The sequence below is a fragment of the Actinia tenebrosa genome, unplaced genomic scaffold (assembly GCF_029948245.1).
Source record: "Actinia tenebrosa isolate PJP-AT-01 unplaced genomic scaffold, QUT_ActTen_1.0 PGA_scaffold0__85_contigs__length_37466705, whole genome shotgun sequence".
NCBI lineage: Eukaryota > Metazoa > Cnidaria > Anthozoa > Actiniaria > Actiniidae > Actinia > Actinia tenebrosa.
In genome coordinates this window covers 29968460-29990747 of record NW_028292569.1, presented here as the reverse complement: position 1 = coordinate 29990747, position 22288 = coordinate 29968460, and the positions used below count along the sequence as shown (strand labels likewise).

Genomic DNA, 22288 nt, shown 5'->3' with positions numbered 1-22288 from the left:
AGTGTAATAGACAAATAAAAAATTTAAAAAAAATTTACTCGAAATGTGTCGCTGACTTAAGATTTTTGGAACATGTTTACATAGTGAGGAAGATCCCTGGTCACGGATCGAAACGTCTTCAAATTATAGTATTTTTTCACTTAAAAATAATTAGATTGAAGCAATGCTAAACTAAGCTAAAGTCTATATATTGCAAAGTTTTATGTGCAATATTGCTGTGCCTCAAAACATTTGCAAATCATGCAAATAGTAAAGATGACTTCCAAACTTGTCTGACAAATATTCTACAATATGTCAACATTAAACATTTATTTTTACAGTATAAACACTCTATTTCAAGAAAAACTACCGAAAGCAAAAAATAATTTATCTCTACAACACCAAGATGTTTTTGTTAATTCGCATACAGACGAATAGCATGTGGTCAGACGTTTTTGAATTGTGCTATCAAGGATTTTTCTTTCGTTATCTTTCTTCTTTAAGTTTAGTTAATCTTTTTTTACTATTTAAATGGGGCTTCTAACAAACTCCAAAGATTTGTAGTTTTACTTGTCGTTAGAAAACTTCGTTTTACTGCTATTTTCCGGCATAAACATGCAAACTCTGGAGTTGCGATTTGCCCGTTGGAATTTGTTTTTTCGCTGCCGTCAGTCGGAAATATGAAAGGTACCGACAGATTAGGTTAATTAGAAAATTAGATTAGAAAAAAGAAAAGAAAAGAAAAGAACAAAAAAGATTATAAAAAAAAAACAAAAACAAAAACAAAAACAAAAGAAAAACAAAGAATAAAAAAAGAAAAGAAAATTTTCAGCGTGCACCTCGCAGCTATCATGTTTTTGAAAATAGCAGTAATAAAGAATTTATAGTGAGAAGCGCTAGGAAAGTACTAAATTACGAATCGCGCTGGAAGGTCGTATTTAGTTTCTTTACAAATAGTTATATTTACTGTCCTTTATAAACCCTTAAACCCTGCTAACTTTTGGGCCGAATTTTTTCGTAAAAAAACTGCACAGGAGAAGACACCACGTCTCTGTTCCTCTGTAGCATAGTTCTTTTCTTTTCAGTATAAAAAACTTTTTTGGCGAATTCATAAAACTCATTTTCCATTTTCCATATTTTGTTCTGCTGGAAATGTAGAATTGTGCTTTCTTCCAGGGGTTTCTTGGATGCTGTTTTGCGTAAGTGAGATTTGTTGCCTGTAAGTTAAAGATGAACAACGTTAGAAGGTAGGTTAGGCTCACGTCACTAAAAACAACAAACGGAAAGAGCGCGCATGCACTAGTTGACGCACGGGAGTAGGGTAAAGCGAAATTTAAACTGCATCCGGTTACTAAAAATAGCTCAAAAGGGAATTTACATGGCGCGCGCAACAATAAGAAGTTTCCCTCTTTTAATTATGCTCTCTTGGATAAATCAAATACGATACGACTTATCATCATTTGGGCACTATCCAGAGATGCAATAGACCCCTTGCCAAAATGGCTGCCGCGAATTCAGTTGAGTTAAAATTAAACTGAGAGAAAAACCAATACCAGCACTGGAGAGAGCACCTTTACTTTAGTAACCCTACAAAGATTCATTATGTCAGGTGTTATATCGGCCGAGAAAACTCAAGTTGAAAATTGACAAATTTACAGACGTTTGTATGTCTGGGGGAGAGAGGTGTGTGGGACTACCCCAGGAAATAGATCAGTATAGAACTTTATATTCTTGGGGGGTGGTATTTCGGGCATTTTGATCGCATTCCTAGTGAGGGATGTAGAAGTACGAAGGTAAATACTTATTCCTCGATCAGCCAATGGAAACCATGACATCACAAGGCAGTGCTACTCACCTTCAAGAAACACTTTGGTAGCTCCTTTAAAGAATCTTGGTAAGACTGATTCTAGCACCATTACAAAATCCGCTAGTTCTTCAGTCAGCCCGACTAACAAATAATCTTCAATCAAGTGCCGCTTTGCTTGTTCAAGAGCCCATCTATTACCAGGAGATCTGGAGGAACACAGAAGGAAAAGTGGGTAATGCAACATTTAGCATGTTAACATGACTTGCTTTACTTTCTGACATCAGGGGAAATTTACTAGGGGAGTCCAACTAGATTCATTTCACTTGTCCATAAGACTGCTAGCTAGGCTAAAAATAACTCGCACGCTGATTGGTTGGTGGTTGTGACGTCATCTTTAAGAGAAAAGGCATAGCATTTTAATTTTGTATGAAAAGTTTACAAAAAAATGAAGCTTCTCGAAAAGATATGGATTCAACGACGAGACTGTGTTATAAACGGTCATGATCAACTAGTCATGATCATGAAAAAACAAATATGACTTGAATACTTCAAAAACTATTCTGCTTTGTCATGTTCCTGCAAAAACATGCAGGAGACTGAAATACGATTGAGGCGGACATCTTTGTAAGTATGATATAGTACGTGAAAAACGTCTGCGCATGCTCTGAATCCGTATGCAAATTAGTCAAAAAATAAGTAAATTTGGCTTTCAAACATGCCTGATAAATTGGACTTCACAAAATGTCAAAACTTTAGTGTCCATGCTTGAAACTTAAGGCTAATTCTTTCATATTGTGTTTCTTAATACAGTATCTTGGTCTGACAAAAGTATACTCTCGAATTTTTTAGTATACTTGGAGAAAAAAAAAACATTTATTTTCTCACTTAAACTCTTCAAAATTCTTAGAAAACGTTGTAAAATGCACGCATGCGCAAACGTTTTTCTCTAGTGTCACTGACATTGGGATGCGTGTCGGAAGTTGTAACGCAAGATATTTACTTTGTAGCTATGTTGCAATACGCGATTTATTAAACTTACTGACACTGAGGTGCGTGACCGCAGAAAAATGGGATCTGTAGCCAAAGCCTTTCTGGTTTACAATCTCTATGTTGTTCTTGGACACATTCGTCAAACGTCTGGAATAAAACAAAACTTGTTATATAGCGATACTTCATGTGACATAAGCCTTTGTTATCATGTGCCAACCAGAGATCAATTGGCCGGTGACACAAAGCAACTTGTAACGAGTTCTTTTGAGAGTGGTAGGCGAATTAACATCAACAACCGGCTGATCTGAAATAGTGGCGTAGAAATGACGTCACTGCAAAATTGAGGTGTCATGGAGCGTGCGGAAAATTGACCAGAGAAAGTAAAGAGATGTACGCCATTGAAATAAGAATATATAATTCGTTATTTATTGGCATACTCTTATCAAGCACTGAAAAAGTGCATGAACACTCAGTTTTTCTCGATTCTGATTGGCTAACATTCTTTTTCCATATCAGCTGGAATGGTTTTGCTAGTTGAAACAGAAAGTATCGCTATAAAAGATACAATGAAAATGGAAATAGAATCCTCAAACAACAGCAGTGGAGGGTTTCAATTGCATGACTAGTGCATACACCTACTTGCAAGAACGTTGTCATACGAAAATAGAACATTAATGATTTATTGGGATAGGAATACATTAAAATACAAAAGAAAATCACTGAAGCTGAACTTTTTCTCTTGTCTTTTAATGAATTCCTTTCTCACTAAATTACAAATGTTCTATTCTTGTATGACAACCTTGCTGCAAGTAGGTTTATCTTAAAAATTTAAGATATTCAAGCCCCACCTCTTTGTCTCCTCGTCGTGACCGTCTTTTATAAGGTCTAAACGTATCTCCAAATCTCAAAAAGTAGTAATAAGACACCAATCTATCTAATGGTTTTCTTATAATATTGATGTAGAAAATTCGTTTAGAAACGCCAAGTTTTCGAAAATTAATGTATTCTACGTGACCATGGTATAAGGCTGGCAGTCTGTCTGTCCATCGAGTAATGTTGTTAGCAAGTCTGAGCTGATCTGCTACAGATAAAACATGCTGGTTCTTGGTGATATTTAGATGTATGGAATGAAAGGAGTTCTGTTCACACAGATCGTAGACTACGCCCATGAAGCTGGTACTGGCTGTTTTAGGTACCCTGTTGTATATGATAATTGCGTTGTCGTCAATGGAATAATCGTCAAATCCAACCTGGACGAAAAGTGAAGTAAAGTTCGTCAACACACATTAAATGCCAGTATTTGTGTTATATATTTTTGGCTTGGCTATTTTGAAACATGTTGCCTCATTTGCTCCTATACGCAATTTTCGTTTTTCCCACAGGAAATTAGTTTGGATATTTGAAAAAGTTTCAAATTCTTTGTTAGATTCACTTTCGTTTAGAACATTTATGTGCTCCAGAGGAGGACTTTATGAAATAACTACTACGCTTTATGAGAGCGTACAGCACACGCGCGCACTTTATTCCTATCCAAAATGATGTATTGTAAGTTTGTCTTTTATAAAAGAAACGAAAAAGCCTGCTTCCTGTACTGTGCGCAATTACACAGCACTTGGGGGTAAGCTGAACACCCGAGATTTGTCGAGAAGTACTCCACTACGCGTCGTGCTTCTCCTAACACTTCTCTCGTGCCAATCCCAATCACCCGCGAGTTTTTTAGTTCTTAGTTCAATTTCAAATTTGTTTTACTTTCAAAGTTGTGAAATCTTTACTTTACCGTTGGTATTTGTAAATATTTTGACCTAAATTGAAATGCTAATCCTGAGTGAGTGAGACTGTAATCAAGGAACACAGCGGTGTTGCGTAATATTAACTAAGGTGCAAGAAAGAAACGACATATCCCAATCTATATCAGAAAATTAACTGACCGTTGCACTGGGTTTGGCTCCTTCTGTGAGTGTTTCAGACTCATCCACATCCTTGTCATCTTCACTAACTGTATTTCTGACGTCTTTGCTTTCTATTGGATTCTTATGGTCTGCAAAATATAGATGATATTAAAACAGAATACTGCAGTTTCGAGTTAGTCTGTTGCTTAGGGTTAACCTCGTTTTTGTATAGAGGATTTGCATCATCACGTGATGGCAGCCATGACAGGGGGCACAATAATAGTCTTTTCCCCCCTGGGAGACTGAATTCTTTTTCATGTAAATCAGATTCCTGCCTTCTGCTATCACGTGACTGGTGGAAAGCCTCTATAGAATATTCATGTGTTCCAATGAAGTTCCGTGGAATTTCAATGTCTTTGTATTGTTGAAGTTGTGCATTCTTTACTTTACCGTTGATATTTGTAATTATTTAGACACTTATACGAGGCTAAGCCTGAGGTAAGTAATCAAATAACACATTGGTCATTTGGAACTCAAAACTAGCTGGTCTATATTAAGCCTTACACCTCTAGGTATGCAGATTATGTCTGGGAATTAAAGATGGTTTAGTAGTGGCAACCTTTGTGGTCTTGGGATTAATAGACCTTGTTCATTTTGGTGATATGTTTTCCCTCATGACTAGACAATTTGCCATTCCCTAGAGTATCATTTCTTTGTTTAATGGTTGCATATGAGAACTAATACACACAAATATGGATACAACTCACACAAAGCATCCCATTATCTAGGACATGACACTTGGTTTGAAATGAGTAAACATTCCCTAGAGTATCATTTCTTTGTTTAATGGTTGCACATGAGAACTAAGACACACAAATATGGATACAACTCACACAAAGCATCCCATTGTCTAGGACATGACACTTGGTTTGAAATAAGTAAATATTGTAGACTAATAATAAATTAGGTCTATTCCTGGACTCAGCATAATGTGAGTGGTTTGTTGGGTCTCTATGGATTCAATGTATTTTTCTCCGGGTTCTACAGATTTCCTTCTTCCTTTAAGCCTAACAGGTTAAATTCCAATTCAATCAGCAAGTAAAAAGCCATGACCTAACTCAGATCAGTGAAGGCCTACTTTAAATTAAGGGTATTAAGAAATTAATATTTGAAGGTTGAATGCTATACAATGGTACAGAGGACAAGACACATTTTGTACAGCTAGCACAGAATGGTAGGAAAATAAAGACATTTATTTATAAAAAGCAATAAATTGTAAAATTATTTATTATGGTTTTTTTTTTTTTTTTTTGTTTTTCCAGACATGCAGAAAGGGAATGGTCTGCAGTCTCCTTAGCAAGAGGTTCATTAGACTTTCACAAAGTCCATCATCATCTGTGTATCTCTGGAGCGCAACTGGTGCCAACTTTGTTGCTCAACAAATTCTCACTTCTCTTAAATAAGAAACACTCTTGCCAGAGACAATGGAGGTCAACAAAGGGTAAGAGGCTCGTAAAGCACTCAATGCCAGATGAAATTGGAATTTTTGTGGCATCTATTGTACTCTTGAATCTTGAGTGCTCTACAGATTCCAATATAAAGCATTGCTGTTTTTGTCCAGAATGTGGCATATGAAGAGCATTAACTGGAATCAATGTAAAGAGGGTGCTCAAAAATCAAGAGAACACTTGGCAAATATGACTTACAGAAATGTTTCACATTCCTATAAGCTTGCCTTTCCAATATGATCTCAGTGTGAGATTTAATATATAACGATGCATGTGTCAATTCACTGCCTAAACAAGAAATAATTTTTGGGACAGTAGATATAATAATAAGGCATCAATGATAGGGCAATAGTTTAAAAAATTCAATTTTGCCTGGTTGACCCATATTTACTGTGATTCTCAATATTATTTAGACTAACTCGGTAGTTCCAAGTTGTCCACAGAAATGTTAGAATCTCAATTATCCATGAGCTGGCGAAGACATGATATAGATTAGCATCAGTTTGTTCCTTGAAAATTGAAAATCACAAAATTATTTAATTAATTACTGCAAATTGTTTTAATTAACAAACCAATCAATGCATAGCCATGCATGATTAGTATTTTATACATGTGTATATGACCAAGCTTATGTGTTCTTGTAAAATGTAAAATTTTAGCATATAAAAAAAATATCGTATGTAATTAATTAGTAAAGGCTTTCATCAATCAGTTTATTTCATTTCTTTTTTTTTAGATTTTCATAACATTTTATTCTATATTAGTTTTCTATTTAGTTTTTGATTAGATTACTAGCTTGAGGAAAACTACAAATAATGAAATGTTATATATGTGTTAAATCATTTTTTTGCCATACAGATATCATAGGTATATAGCTAGTACAGCACTGCAATATATAGTCAGAATTTTTTTTTGCAATAAAAATATGGCTTATTTATTTATTTAGGATGATTTCAAAGACACTTTTTCATCATTTATTTAGAAAGATAAACATAGAGATAAGCAAAGAACAAATGATTATGAGAAACATTAAAAATTTTAAAAAATCATTGTATGATCTGTAATGGTTGAGTTTGAATATTTAGGAAAGTACATGTATCTTCTTGGCTAAGTCAGTCAAAAAGATAAGTTTAAAACTAAGAACAGGTCAAGAAACATCACTGGTCACCCAGATTATCAAACCACTCAATCGCCCCTAGGCAAGCAACATTCCCAAAGCATAACTCACAATTATAACTGTTTCTTAATTGTTTGAAACAGAATATAATATAAACATAACTCAATAGAGCTAACCAAGACATGATAACATCATGTGTGACAAAAACAACAAATAAACATTTAATAATCTTATCTTAAATAGTGTTTTCATAACTTAGACCCAGAGAGCCAGTCTGAAGCACCCTTGACCACAATGAAGTAAAGCAATACGCTGTCTGTTTGAATTTTCTCTACCTTCGACTAACACATGGAAAAAATTAACCTTCATACACTGTTGATAATTGAAACTTTTACAGCTTTTAAGAACAATTGATCTTCACTGTACCAATATGCAGCAAATTCATAAGTATGCAGTCATATATATCGGCTCACATCAAATTGATAAGGCAGTTTACAGATAAACGTTACTAGGGAGATATCAGATAAGGAATCACGGCAAACGTTAAACTTAATGAAGAAGATAGAAAGCAGACATTGAATTTAGATAACGATTCATATGAAATTACTAGGAGTGGCAAAGAATAAGGACTTTCTCTGGATTTTACACACCTTGAGTTCAAACAAAACACTTGTTAACGAGCTACGACGTTACAAATACGATATAATAAGATTGATACATTATGGAATTTCACTTTCTCTACATTTTCACTGAGTTTCAAAGGCTATCATTAAATTTAATTATTTACAATGCACGAACGGACATAAAATACAAGTAACTCGGAGTATAACAAGACAAATGCCTTCAGTATACACATAACCTTAACGTACATAAGTCGAGTAAAGAAGGTATTTTGTGGAGAGCCCACTTAGCCTGCTTGAACCGCCAAAGAATATTCCGTGACATACTACAGGAAAAACATATGTCTAAGAGATAAGACACTTTATTGAAAAGAAAAACTATGCCGTGAAAAGAACGTAGTTCTTCAATCAACTCCCTGGCAAAATAATAAACTACAAGACGAAACGTTTTGATATTATTGGAATAGTTTTTTGTAAGCTAATGTTATTTGGTAATACAATGACTATTTTTATTGGAACTGTTGAATTTGTAGCGCTTTCGCTTCAAGTTGACGTTACCTTCATGAATGGGTCCTTGGCTCTTCGGCTGGTTCTTGATTTCTGAAATCTTCAAGATCTGCAATTCTAGGATGCCAACTACGACCAGAACTATCAATACAGGGAGCTTGTTTACAAGTCCACGGCCGAACATTGCGCTACTACACGTGAGTCGTTTATCGATGATCACAACCAGAAATGTTCACATAACCACCCGATATCAGGCCAGACATTGAGTATTATGAACAATCTTGAGTTTATGTGATTATAAACGGTAAAGGAAGATAGGATTTTCGAGCATGTTTACGACAGAATTCTACCTCAAACACTCGATAAATTTGATGAATAACAACGAATACCGGTCAGCGGAAATAAGAAATATTTCCCAGGCTGCATAGGGGTCTAAAATTGTGACGTATTTCCGCTTACTATTTAAAATCTCGTAAACTAAGATATTTTGGTCGGAAATATTTACGAGACTGAAAAAATGAAAGCAGTGTTAACAGATAAGGTTAACCTTTTTTAGTGGTTAGGCTGTAGCCTCAAAAAGAAATAACGCTGTATAAGCTGCATATACCTGAATATCGGCAGTTATAGATTTATCACTTTCAGAGGTGGGTACCAAGTTCCCCCTCGTATCTCGTTCTCCCCGTCGTATGTTGTGATTTGCCCTCATCCTCATCTTTTGGTTGATAAGTGAAGAACCATGTCTATCTTTAAAGTGCAGCTTGGACGAAAATTGCTACCTTTTCGTACAAACTTGAAACTTCGTCAAAATAATTCTTACTGCCCTACTAATCACCTGTAGAAATTTTTTCTTCATATTCTGACGGGAAGTTTGAAATTTTTGAGACAAGGATTGAGTAAGCTGGGCTATCCGGCTGTGGTAAGTGGACAGACAGACAGACAGACAGACAAACAGACAGACAGACAGACAGACAAACAGACAGACAGACAGACAGACAGACAGACAGACAGACAGACTTTTTATTCGGTATCGAGTATTAGTATAATACATAGACATTTTACCCGAACAAATGTATGAAGACTATAATTGTTTATTTATATTTAACCTATTTAGTACAGTTACTATTTAGTGCCTAGTTTGGGTATAAGAAGACAACATACTATATTAATTCTGTATTGTATGTGATCTTTTTATAAAGCAGTTGTGGACATATTATGCTACTGCAACTGCTAACATTTTGGGAGGACTCAAAATATAAATAAATAGCAGAAACATTTCGTTCTCATTTAACAAAAGAGAATCATTGTTTATGTTTTTTGTCCTTGAAGAGTTCTTCCCTTAGATTTGAATATAATGTACTGTGAAGAAGGAAGTGCCTCTCATCTTTTACACTATCTGGTCAATGGAAGCACCTCTTATCTTCTGTTTTTTTATATTCCCTTGAATGTCTTCCCTTTTCGATTTCAAGGTCGTGATTACTGATTCTCAATTTGGTTAATGCTTTTCTGTGTTTAAAATCCTTAACTTCGATATAGTGATATATTAGTAAATAATTTTCAAACGAGTAATCTGTTTTTACCAGACGATATGTCCTTAATTAATTTTTTTGGCCTGAGGGGCCTCTTCTAGTTTTTTCATCGCTGAAGAGTTCCCCTCGACAAACTTGAATTTGTATATCCGTTAATCTAGTTTTAATTATTTTGAATGGGTTCTGACTTGAACAATGATTGCAGTTTATTTCAAGCCAGATATTCCATAAGCCGCTTCGGTCTAATAGAGATTTTACTTTACTAGACCAGTTATTGTTATTTATTGCTAATGATTCTCTATATACAATTGTTGACAGTTTTTGGCGGTTCTCAAGTTTTGTTATGTTTAGCCAAAACTTAACTGATCTTAATTTTGCATCTAAATTGGCCTAAATTGGGAAGTTGACCTAATTAGGCTAGACAAGCCGAATTGGTAGCCTTTCTTCCAACCCAAAATGGTCACGTGGTTATTTATTCAGCTCCCCCCGCACACACACACTCACTTCCCCTACTTTTAAAAAGGTTGTGCCGCCTCTGTTAAAGTTCAGGAAAAAAATTGTGCCCGCAGCCGATGGTGAAGACTGTCCGCTTTCTGCTACTGTTTTGAATCCTAAATATAACAGGACTGTTGTTGCTTGATGACGTCATCCCAATGGATGGATGGATGGACGGACGGAAGGACGGACGGAAGGACGGATTTTGTTAATGTAACTGTTCTTTAAGGGATTTATTTTGGCTTTAGACTAAACACGCGTTCCCAATGCCACATGGATGATTTAATCTAGGAAATATTGATTATTAATTGTGTACGTGATGAAGATTGGATCGAAGGAGGGTTCAATGCACGACAGGTTGTCTTGTGAGAGTAGGAGAGGGAAGGGGAAGGAGAGAAATGTAATTAAAGGCAATGGTTATCATTCTGAAAGGAGGGGATGACTCCATTGTTTTAAAATAACATTCCTGTCGAGACATCGCTACCAGTATGACGTTACGTAGCAATATAATAGAGCGATTCGCGTGGCTTGTTCAGGTAGTAGGTTTTTTAAGCCGATTTAAACGATCCAAGTATCATTATAAATAACATTTCAAGCTCTATGAGAAGCCGTGTGTATGTCGTCGTCGCGCCTCGAACTTTTAAAGATATTGAGCCATGAATATCGCGATTCTGCATTTTCCTCATTAAAAAACTTTTAAAATCTCTAAAATTATCATTGCAAATATAGTGACATTTTTTAACCGTACGATAAAATAAAAAGTCATATGTTATTGTTTAAAGCTTTATATTTCAAAAACCGAGTGTATGCGACGGTTTTACTTTGAAATGAAAGCTGAAAATCAATTTTTAATCGGTCTTGTAACGTAGCTTCAATCCATTTTCTCTGCATTTGAATCTCCCGCCACTCATTAACTTCCCAATGGTTCACCGCATTCTTAGACCTTAATGAGATGCCAAAATCAATTTGTCCACTCATTCTGCGCCATGTTTAGCGTGGGGAAGCCATTGTGAGAAGTACAAAGAAAGGTTAAAGAGTAGTTTAACGATATGACCAATTTCTCTCCTGATAAATGGGATATTTAAATGGTTAGAATAATGGGGATCGGGAGGGAGTTCGACGACAGTTTTTGAGTGAGATTTGTCGGCTTGAGAGTTTTAAAAGTTAACAATAGTACTGAAATATAATCACATTATTTTTATTATTTTAAAATTTTGTTTCAAAAATATAATTTCTGAAATAAATACAGAATATCTCATGTTCACAACATCATTTCTTGGAAATTCTAGCACGTAGAACGACCTATACAATATATCTATAATAAATAACAATATTAATATTATTATAATATTATTAAACTTCGTATTATTAAAAATTCAACGTCTACATCCACATCCAGTAACCAGTGTTTTGGAATAGTGTAACGATACTTGTTCTTCGCAAAAAATATTGGGACAGCTGAGAGAAGTCTTCTTACATTCGTACTCAGTCAACCCGGAACTTCCTACCCATATTCGTTTGACGCAAGCTGCACAGTTTGTATAACACGGTAACGGTGATGCATTTACCGGATTGAAGCTGGGGTGTAGGTACAGGACCAAAAATACCACCACAATTGATAATTCCTGGAGGGGGAGAAAGTAGAGGAATTCAGATTAAACTGCCTAAACACTTGCACTGTATCAATCATCCACTCTGAAAAAAAAAACTTGGGGCTGATCTACGTTAAAAAACGGCTAGCTCAGAGATCAAATCCTGAAACAACCTCTGGGCTGATCGATCTAAGTGATTAGATCATCCAACAAACATACCTGCCGTATTCTTAGTCAAAAGTCAAAATGTTTGGTCAAATCGTACGAGGGAAGTCCTATAGTGATTGACTAAAAAGTTTACGATCCATAAAAAAAGTTCTATTGCCAACCATTTTACACTTGATCCGCCTTAAGTGACATCAAGAGGTTGTTCATTTGCATCTTGGGAGGCGACTTATAAAATATGATCAGGTGTAGTCACACGTTTATATTACAAAATGCGATTTCAAAGGAATTTAACAAACTGTATTCTGCATTAACAATAAAAAACGCCCTTCGATGAATGCGAATAAGACGAATTATAGAGTACAAACACTATAAGTGTGTAACGTAAATACCACTAAATACTGCTAAATTATGCTAATCCTATTGTTTTCTATTGTTTAATTAGTACTATTTACTGCTAAATAGCGCAAAGTGTTGCACACTTTTAGTGTTTGTACTCTAGTACAAAGAAACAAGATATAAAAAAACTGTAAAACTTCTCTTATTTACTTACCAATTTCATGATCATGCTCGATATTCTTAATTTTCTTTTCTAGTTCGTGTGTGAGTTGGAGGCGTCTCTAAATTTCAAACTTATCAGGCTTGAAGTTGTTTCTTATGATTTGAAACTGTTTGACATCGTCCCTTTTATGAGAGACCGTTTGGTTCGGCCAAACGTTAAACTTAGGTAACGTTTTATTTTTATATATTGGATCATTTTGATACATTGGAAAGATTTAGCTTTGCCAGGATATCTGGAAAGGAACTGGATGTCTTTGACTGCCGGTCGCTTTAAATTTAGTTGGCGGTAAAGCGTTCTATGCCGGAGGTAAAATAAATACGCTGGTCTGGTTAGGGTATTGCGTAGTACGTTCATGAAAACCTGGCGCCGTTCTCGGCAGTTGACAAATGGATACTCCTTATGATACTATGAAAAAATACATCACAGAATTATGTACTAATTATCAGTTTCAATTCTTCTTGTCTTATTCTCATATGTCGTCACAAGGGATGCATTATCATGCCATATTCGTCGAATGGTGAAAAAGGAACCACGAACACAGAGGAAGTGACGTGAGCGGAACGTTACCGTTTTTACTTTTACGCGTTTTTGTTTCCTGACTTGAGGCACACGAGCCGGATATTTCAATGAATGACAACGCGGTCTAGTACAGGTATTTCAAAAAAGGTTGAATACTGAATACTGCATACCGAATAGTGCTTTCCAAGACCAAAGGGCATTGTGGGTCTCGTCAATTTGAAATAAAAGTAAATATACAGCAATTAACTCTCTACATGTAGTTAGTATATTGTTTCAGATGGAATACACTAAAAATAGAATAAATAATTATTATTAATCCTTCTTTAGACAGCGTCACTATGACCCACAATGTACTTCGGTCTTTGAATGCACTATTCAGTATGCAGTATTCAGTATTCAACCTTGTTGAAATAGCTGTATATGATTTTGTATGGCATTTCGACTCCATCTCCGGGTTTATTCCTCGTCTATACTCTTTCTCTCTTAAGCTTTTAGTCTACTCCGCCCCCGGACTCTACTGATCATGAATACCTTGTAGTATTTAACTACATGATTTTAATTTTCTTATTTAATTGATAATGACGTTCGGATATAACGTCGAAACGAAGCCTTTTCATTAAATTTTCTTAAATAAAAATAAAAATAAAAATAGAATAATAAATGTCTTTATTATAAATAGATAAAAGTACATACCTATCCTTACATAGGTAATTATGAAAAAGTTCTATGCTAGAAAAAAAAAACAACAACAACTAAAGGTATATATTATAGTTATGCTATAACAATCTTAAAATTTTCATTTCTTATAGTTTTTAACTCAGAAGCATGGGTGGCGTAACAATGCAACCTGAGTTAAAGTCCCGCCGGGCTCGGTGTCGTATTAGGCACTGGCTATTAAGTGCTACCACCCTCGTGACTAACCGGAGGTTTTTTTAGCGTCGTTTAATCAATTAGGAACGGCTTTTTGTGTCTATTTTTACTGAAAAAATTACAATAATCAATTCCTATGAACAATTTTTTTCTCAGTACTAGCTTATTCTTTATTCAAAACTTAATGCTTTTTGGCACTTAAAACTCCTCTTATATAATTAGTTCTAATTCGAAAAGATGACTTTTGTTAAAGTTAAGCGAATTTGTAATATCGACTCATTTGATCTTTTGTACAGACTTAACGAGACTTTTAAAAGAGTCCCTAAATTTCGTAACGGTATTATTACATTATAGTTATAATAAATTATTATAAATGAACATTAATAGTTCTTTTGATCACTCCTAGGTATATCTAGACGATATTTCCTTATAAAATAAATAGAGCAAATTGCTTGTCATATCGTTTCGTCCTTTATTCAAAACTTACGAGACTTTTAAAAATTCTCTAAATTTCGTAACTATATAATACGTCACCAGGTAATGAGACTGACGATCGCTTCTCATAGAGTTACAAATTTATAATATTTGTTCCTGCTTTGAGATTCGGTTGGAAGTTAAAACGCTAAACAAAAGTATATATATTAATAACACAAGTGGTGCGCAGTACGGACGTCCGCTTCAGCATTAGCTACTTTCAGTTAACAAGGAAAATAAATTCATCTGCTTATCATTTCAGTCTCTTAGACTGCAAACTATATATCCTTGAAATAGTACGATACTAAATAGCACTAAATACATTTATTTCTTTTGTTTCCGATTGTTTCATTGGTGCTATTTTATCTCATAGTCAATAAATCCCAATACGCACTACCTCAAATTTTGCCAAAGTGACAATTTACTACTCTACTTCTCAGTCAAAAATACATTTATGAAGCATTCACTGTATTTAGAATGAACATCAAAACGGTGTCTCAGAATATGCTAAAAATACTATAATTGAAGCCAGGTTTCATAGTAACGCTTGAATTGTTTAAATAGATATTTAAAACTAAAGGTGTCTTAGGGAAAATTATTCAACTAGAGTAACTTTTTAGACTATTTTGATCGCTATTTAGATAGACGTGACGGTATTGCGTGACATAAACTCAACCTTCATAACTCGGGAACCAAACGTCGAAATGACTCGAGAATTTTTCTTGTGACTTATAACACTGATTTCTAAAACACACTTTAAAAATGCCTTTATACTATCAATAGTTTAGATTTTGATGTTTTGATGACGTCATGTGAAAACCGGCAATAAGGTCTATTGGGGACCACAACCCCTACTGATACCTTAAGGTGACTCCAACATTATTTGAGTGAATACTCCCATTTCGGGTTCGCCTTTGCTCAGTCTTAGCCTCGATTGTGTACAAATGTGTTCTTTTCTTTCATTAAGGTTCATTATATAGTAAGGAATGCACGTACTGCGGAACATTACGAGTTGATTAAAATGCCACGGGTTTTGGTTGAATAGCTGAATATTATAACACACAACCGAGAGTAAGACTGAGCAAAGAGAACTCGAAACTGGAGTACTTAGCGATTTTTTAAACTCGTTCGTATCACTTAAAAAATACTCGGATATTTTTGAATTTTGTACATGTATTAGTAAACATTTAGCCTTTTAACCTTGTATTCCAAGTTTTATTTTCTAGTCGCGTTTGCATGCCGTTATGGGCCGATTTTCAATTAACAGTGGTTTTCACTTGTCCTCCTGTTCGTGCGGGATGCCGTGGTTCGATTTCTGGACGGACCAGCACTTAGGGTCTAAGAATAAGAACTTTACCTGGTTCGAATGAGTATGTAAAATGGCAGTCCAGAACGTCTCTCTGAACTAGGTCACCCTGCATCGGAGGGATGCAAAAAAAAAAGAAAAGAAAAGAAAAAAAGAAAAGAAAAGAAAAGAAAAGAAAAGAAAAGAAAAGAAAAGAAAAGAAAAGAAAAGAAAAGAAAAGAAAAGAAAAGAAAAGAAAAGAAAAGAAAAGAAAAGAAAAGAAAAGAAAAGAAAAGAAAAGAAAAGAAAAATAAAAAGCTATTGAGGACGAAAAGAAACCATATCGAAACGTCAATAGGCCTAATTCATGTTTTCCCATTCCAGAACATATATCACTGCCTATATGTATTTTTTTTTTCTTAATGGCTACCCCTCAGAAGAGAATACGATTACAACAATCATCATCTTCGCGGTCAGATTTTTATTTTATATATTGTCACACAAACACACGCTAAAGTTTCGCTGCTCTTTTGGCAGAATATACCATTTCCAAATCGGAGTATCTATCTAATCCGAGAGAAAATGTTAGCCAATCATGAATCGAGAACACTTGCAAACCTGAGGTGACACTTATCCCCTTGAAATTATGGATAATCAAAAAGAATAACGTGTTTAATTATACAGCTTCTCATTAATCCCATATAGGTAACTGTCCAATTATTTTCTTAATTGGACAGGTCTTGTTGATATGGGATTAATTAGGCAGCTATATAATTAATAGGTAATGGGATTTCATGCTCCCCAATCAAGAAGTAATTAGACTCGAAAAATTCCTCTGACTGCCAAATTGGACTCAGCCTACTGCCTCATCCAATTTTGGAAGTCCTCGGAATTTTTCTCGTCAAATTATTTCTTAATTGGACAGCATGGAGTCCTATTACATATACTAATAAGCGCTTGATAACAGTAACACAACTAATAAGTTAAATATTTGTATTGCAATGTTTTTTTTCTTCTACTGGTCAGCAGTTTTCACAGTCTTCGTGACACATCAGTTTTGCCGTGACGTCATTTCAATTTCATTATTCCAGATCAACTGGATGTTTTCTAATTATTCAGACCACATGTAGTTTTCTAGAACATCATTTCTTTATTACACGGGTCGGGCGTGAGAAGACACATGCGCGTGAATATGGATACACCTCAAACAAAGAATCTTATTCTTAAAATAATGACACGTGTTTTAAAATGGCCTCCAATAAAGGCCACGTCCACACGTATCCGAAACTTTTTGTGTCCATATCCGCAAATTTCACGAAAACGGACACGTGTAGACGGTGAAAACGATTCGAATACGTTGCGTGTGGACGCAAGCATTTTCGTATCCGCGAAAAATAATTTGCGGATACAAAAATTTCCGGATACGTGTGGACGGGGCCTAAAGCCTACAATATTATCACAAGGCATTATACAACTTCTGAGCTCGTCAAAGTAAACGCACGGCTAACTTACGGTTTAATTGAATTGGAATTTAGGCTGTTCGGCTTTGCGGAGGAAAATCGGCGAAGAAGTCGAAGAAAAATCCTCGAATCAAAGGAAAGTCCTAATAAACTATATAATCTAGATTATTATTATATTAAACTAATTCTAATGCTCGAGTTTAGGAATACAAAAAGCTGATCATAATGATAATGATAATAATAATAATAATAATAATAATAATAATAATAAATATAAATATATTCAAAAACTCATTAATAATTCATGAAGGAAACACAATAGAAATCATGACCATGAAGGAGGTTTTATATCTGATATAGATTCGTCTTCATTTGCATAAACTTTAACTTGAATTTTCTCTATCAAACTTGGTTCATTTCGTAAAGAATTCGGTACAGTATGAGAACATACATCAGGAGTTTCTTAAGCCGTTTAATAAACTCGCAGATCGTATTTTATCGGGTCTAAAACCACTCGGCTGCGCCTTGTGTTATATACCCGATAAAACACTCCTGTTCGTTTATTAAACAGTACATAAAAAACCATTAGGGGATAGTTAAAAACTGATTATAGCCGAGAAAGGTGACTACCTTTTGAAAAAATAATCCTTTGTTGCGCTATATTGGGTATTTTTTAAATTGTTATATTTCAGTGTACTAAATGCAGCATTTCTTTAAACTTGCCATTTTAGAAAGAAACTCAAGCCCGCATGAAATGGAGATTTTATGATAACAGACAGACATAATACTATATGATTAATTCATTATTAATGGTCCTGCGCTCCTTTGAAAGGTTTTGGACAGATTTATGATTTGATCAAACGGGCCTGCAAACGGTTTAATGATTGATCACAAAACTATCTTTCAAAAGACAAAAAAGTTTCACCGGACTGGGAAATTAATTTGTCTTTTTTAAAATTCAGTAATTGCCGCTAGATTGCTCATTTGGCTTGCAGATTAGACGTCAGCCATGGTAAGAAGTCTTTGGGACATTGTCTGTGGATTCATTTACCGATTGTTAGACCACCTGTGTCAACACCGTGAACACGAAGATTCGCCAAGGTTCATTTAAGGCGGACTGAATCCAGTGACTTTCCACTGTCATTTGCTGTATCCGCAGTTATCAGTCCATTGCTCAAAAAAGGCCCATTAACGTGGACTATTTTCATTTCTATATATACATATATATATATATAAAAGAGCTCGTTTCGATCGCGCGTTGACTCATTTAGATCCGTTACCTTAAAGATATGAAAAATCTTAACAGCAACTATACATGTCTGGATCTCCAGAAGAGCACTTACGAAAATTGCAGTTTTTGGATGGCAAACGTTACCGATCGATGGCAAGATGATCCAGCTTATGATGATTGCCTGGCACATTTCAACAGGCATTACAAAAACTTTCTTCTTTCGATGTTGATTATAAATTCTACAGTCGCTTTTGTGGCTATACTTCTGAACTTGTTGGTCATTATGGCTTTTGTCAAGACAACATCTTTACGAACCCCAGCGAATATCCTCGTCCTTGGTTTATCTGTGTCAGACTTTGGCATTGCTAGCTTTTCCCAACCGGTTTTCTGTGTTTGGCTTTACGCTAAGCTGAAGTGTAAAGAGAATCTGGATCATATCTTTGGTACGATTTTTTATAACAGTTTTTTGCTTCAAGCATTCGTGTCTTTTGGCACTTTGACAGCCATTTCAGCCGATCGCTTCTTGGCTATACATCTTCATCTTCGGTACCAAGAGCTTGTAACAACTCGACGTTACGCCATTGTTTTTTCTATTATTTGGATCACAAGTATTGGTTTTCTCGTCTGCAGACTTTTTATCGATCATTACCACAGAATAATTTTAGAAGTTATGGAATCCATTGTTCTTCTTTCACTGAATGCGTATTTCTTTTTCAAGGTTTCTCAAGCCATCAACAAACACTCAGAACAAATAGCCGCGCAACAGCATTCCTCACAACATGGAATACACATCCCAAGATACAGAAGATCAGTCAAGACTATGTACTATGTGATTCTACCCTTTGTATTTTGCTATGTTCCATTCATTGGATCACTGATAGCTGTCCGGGCTGTGAAGCAGCAATTGAACGAAAGCTTGTGTGTCTTATTGACAATCACTCCAACGCTTCTGATGCTCAATGGTATTTTGAACCCTTTGATTTACTGCATACGAAACAGGGAAATACGTGATGCTGTGTCTAAACTACTTCACACACCATTTCTCGAATTCGAGAATAACGGGCACCCGTAAATTATTAAATGCTTCAGGTCCAGTTAAAATAATTGTTCTCCGTTTAAAAGTCCGAAGGAGGCCCTGGCTCTGAGGGGCTCTTTCTCTATTGAATTGTCTTCATTAAATGTATTCGTAGATAACGTTGAAGCACTTGGTTATTACAAATACTTCGAGTGGCTACATTTGCAGGGATCGTAACTGAACCAGTAATTAAGTAGTTCTATCCCAACGTTCTGTGGGAGTGTAATTTTACGTGACTATAGTTCAATTTGCGTTGATCTCAACTGAAGCTCTTTAAAGATGCTGGGAGCTGTTGCAAGTCAATCAATTTTTTTTATTTTTTATTTTATTTTTGTAGGAAGTATTCCAATTAAGAAAAAGCACTGAGTGCAATATATAGTAGAGTTTTCTCGAAATTTTCATGATTCTGTGTTTTAAACTGCAGTCGATGTATTTCGTCTTCTATTAGTTGCGGTTACACTTTGCCATTTGATTTGGATATATAGGCTGGATTTACCATGTTTAATTTCCATTGCCTACTAGACGAAGGGATAATGGAATGAACACACTGTATCTGTCTAGCTAGTTAAGTAAATTATGATTGAGTTGTACTTCAATATGGATGGACAACTTGGTAACTGTCATTTATATTTGAGATGCAAACCTTTTTTTCGACAGGTAAAAAAGCCAAGTGAATTCTTTTGTCACATTCAATCATTCGCTTGGCAGCGTATCGTAATGCTCTTTAAGTCAATTATTCACTCTAACTACTTTTTTCTGAAACGAAAATTTAGACATATTAACATCTACTTCAGTACCAGCAGATACTTTTCAAGCTGAGTATGGCATGACATCGATTGTATCCGGCTAAAGTTTTAATTTACATAATTATATTGGGAATTCCAAAAAAAAAAAAAAAAAAAGAAAAAAAAAAGAAAGATAGGAAAACTCACTTTCCAAAATTGCAAGAACTAAATATCTCGAAATTCAAAAACTGAGTAAGTTAACTAATTGTCATTAATGTACGTAATTCCCTTGATTTGCACTGCGCATTTTTCTACGCATGCCACTAAAAGCATGGAACTAACAAAGTTTAGGCATTTTTCTTTCGTAAACTTAATAAGACACATGTTCAAAACCAATTTTCACTTTTTCTCTTTTTTGAGTAGAGAAATTGTGATTTTTCTCTGACTCGCCCAAGTCTCCACTCGGAAAAGTGTCAGTTTTCGACTATTTGGAGATGTTTTTTCAAGATAAATAAAAAACGAGAATGGCGGTCCCTATCTCTTAATTCAGATTTTTGATAAATGCGATGCTCTTCATGATATATCAAAATAGAAGGGAAAGTTTATTGAATAGATTTTGAAATATTTTGATGGGTAAAGTTGACATGTGCAATTTTTGGACGTTCGTAGAGGCGCACAATCTGCATTTTCACTAATAATTCAAGAATCATAGTCATCCAATGACTTGAATTTGACGATGAATTTAATAGTATAGATTATCTAGTAAACGTCGAGGTACAAGCACGTTTTGTTATATGAATGTACTTTTAATTGTGAGTAAAGGTTCTTGATTACAGCTTCCGGTTGCTACCGCATTTCACTATAAAACCCATAAATTGACATATTTGGAAAGCATCTAGCGAAAAAAATCGAGAATGGTGACCCCATCTTTTTATTGCAGTTTTGTCCATAACATAATAAATGTTCATTGCAAAGTTTCAGGACAAAGTTATTGGCAAAATTTCTTTCAAGAGAATTACCTTAACTTGAAGATATTCTCAAATTTAGAATAACAAGTTCGATGTTGAATGTCGTCACTTCATTCAAGGAATAAAAGTAGTAATTAATTCTTTTGTTGTTGTTGTTGTTGTTGTTTTTGTTGTCAAAACTGAAATGCTTCGTCATCGACTTAAATAGGCCTTTTGCAGTTATTCGTAACGTGAACCTACCCATTTAAAAAAAGAGCAGTTGTATTCAAACGTCCTATAACTGGCCAAACGAATGGATGTAAACAATTTTGAAATAGACCCGTTTCGAATTCCAAATTACCGCTGTGTTATTTGATCACAGACTCATTTGCACAGGGTTAGCCTCGTATCAGTGTCTAAATATTCACAAATACCAACAGGTAAAGTAAAGAATGCACAACTTCAACAATACAAACACTTTGAAACTCGACGGACCTTGACTGGAACACGTGAATATTCTGCACAAAATCGAGGCTAACCCTGTGCAAATGAGTCTGTGATCAAGAAACACAGCGGTAATTTGGAATTCGAAACGGGTCTATTAGGCTGAAAACGCCAGTTAGTTACCATTATTTTGGCTTTTTAAAAGCGGTACTTTTCGCTACTTGATATTCAGTACCGCGCGTTACAGTGTAGAAAATGGAGCCATGTTTACTAATTGGATAACGGCTAGACTTTATCTTCAATAAGGACGAGGAATCAGAAAGAGAAAATTATAGACCAGTTTCTATTCTAAACATCCCTAGCAAGATTCTGAAATCTGAAGTGAACAAAGCAAGTGTAGATCATGTTTTCAAGAACAATCTACTTATATCCGATAGACAATGGGCTTATCGCCGTGGTTTCTCCACTGAACAACATCTTTTTAATCTAAGGCCCTGGCTA

The 22288-nt window shown here is 35.1% G+C and overlaps 2 protein-coding genes across 2 annotated transcripts; one reads left to right on the top strand and one right to left on the bottom strand.

Moving 5' to 3' along the window:
- Positions 1 to 19: 19 nt before the first annotated feature.
- Positions 20 to 8801, bottom strand: LOC116294987 (heparan sulfate 2-O-sulfotransferase 1). Its single transcript, XM_031702690.2, has 6 exons — positions 8469 to 8801; positions 4705 to 4814; positions 3625 to 4026; positions 2826 to 2923; positions 1835 to 1992; positions 20 to 1196 (listed from the first exon to the last, which is right to left on the bottom strand). Exons 1-6 carry the CDS (start codon positions 8599 to 8601, stop codon positions 973 to 975), a joined length of 1125 nt encoding a protein of 374 aa, XP_031558550.2. The 5' UTR covers positions 8602 to 8801; the 3' UTR covers positions 20 to 972.
- A 9820-nt stretch (positions 8802 to 18621) lies between these two features.
- Positions 18622 to 20540, top strand: LOC116294979 (adrenocorticotropic hormone receptor-like). Its single transcript, XM_031702681.2, has one exon. The coding sequence runs from the start codon at positions 18655 to 18657 to the stop codon at positions 19666 to 19668; it is 1014 nt and encodes a 337-aa protein (XP_031558541.2). The 5' UTR covers positions 18622 to 18654; the 3' UTR covers positions 19669 to 20540.
- Positions 20541 to 22288: the final 1748 nt, after the last annotated feature.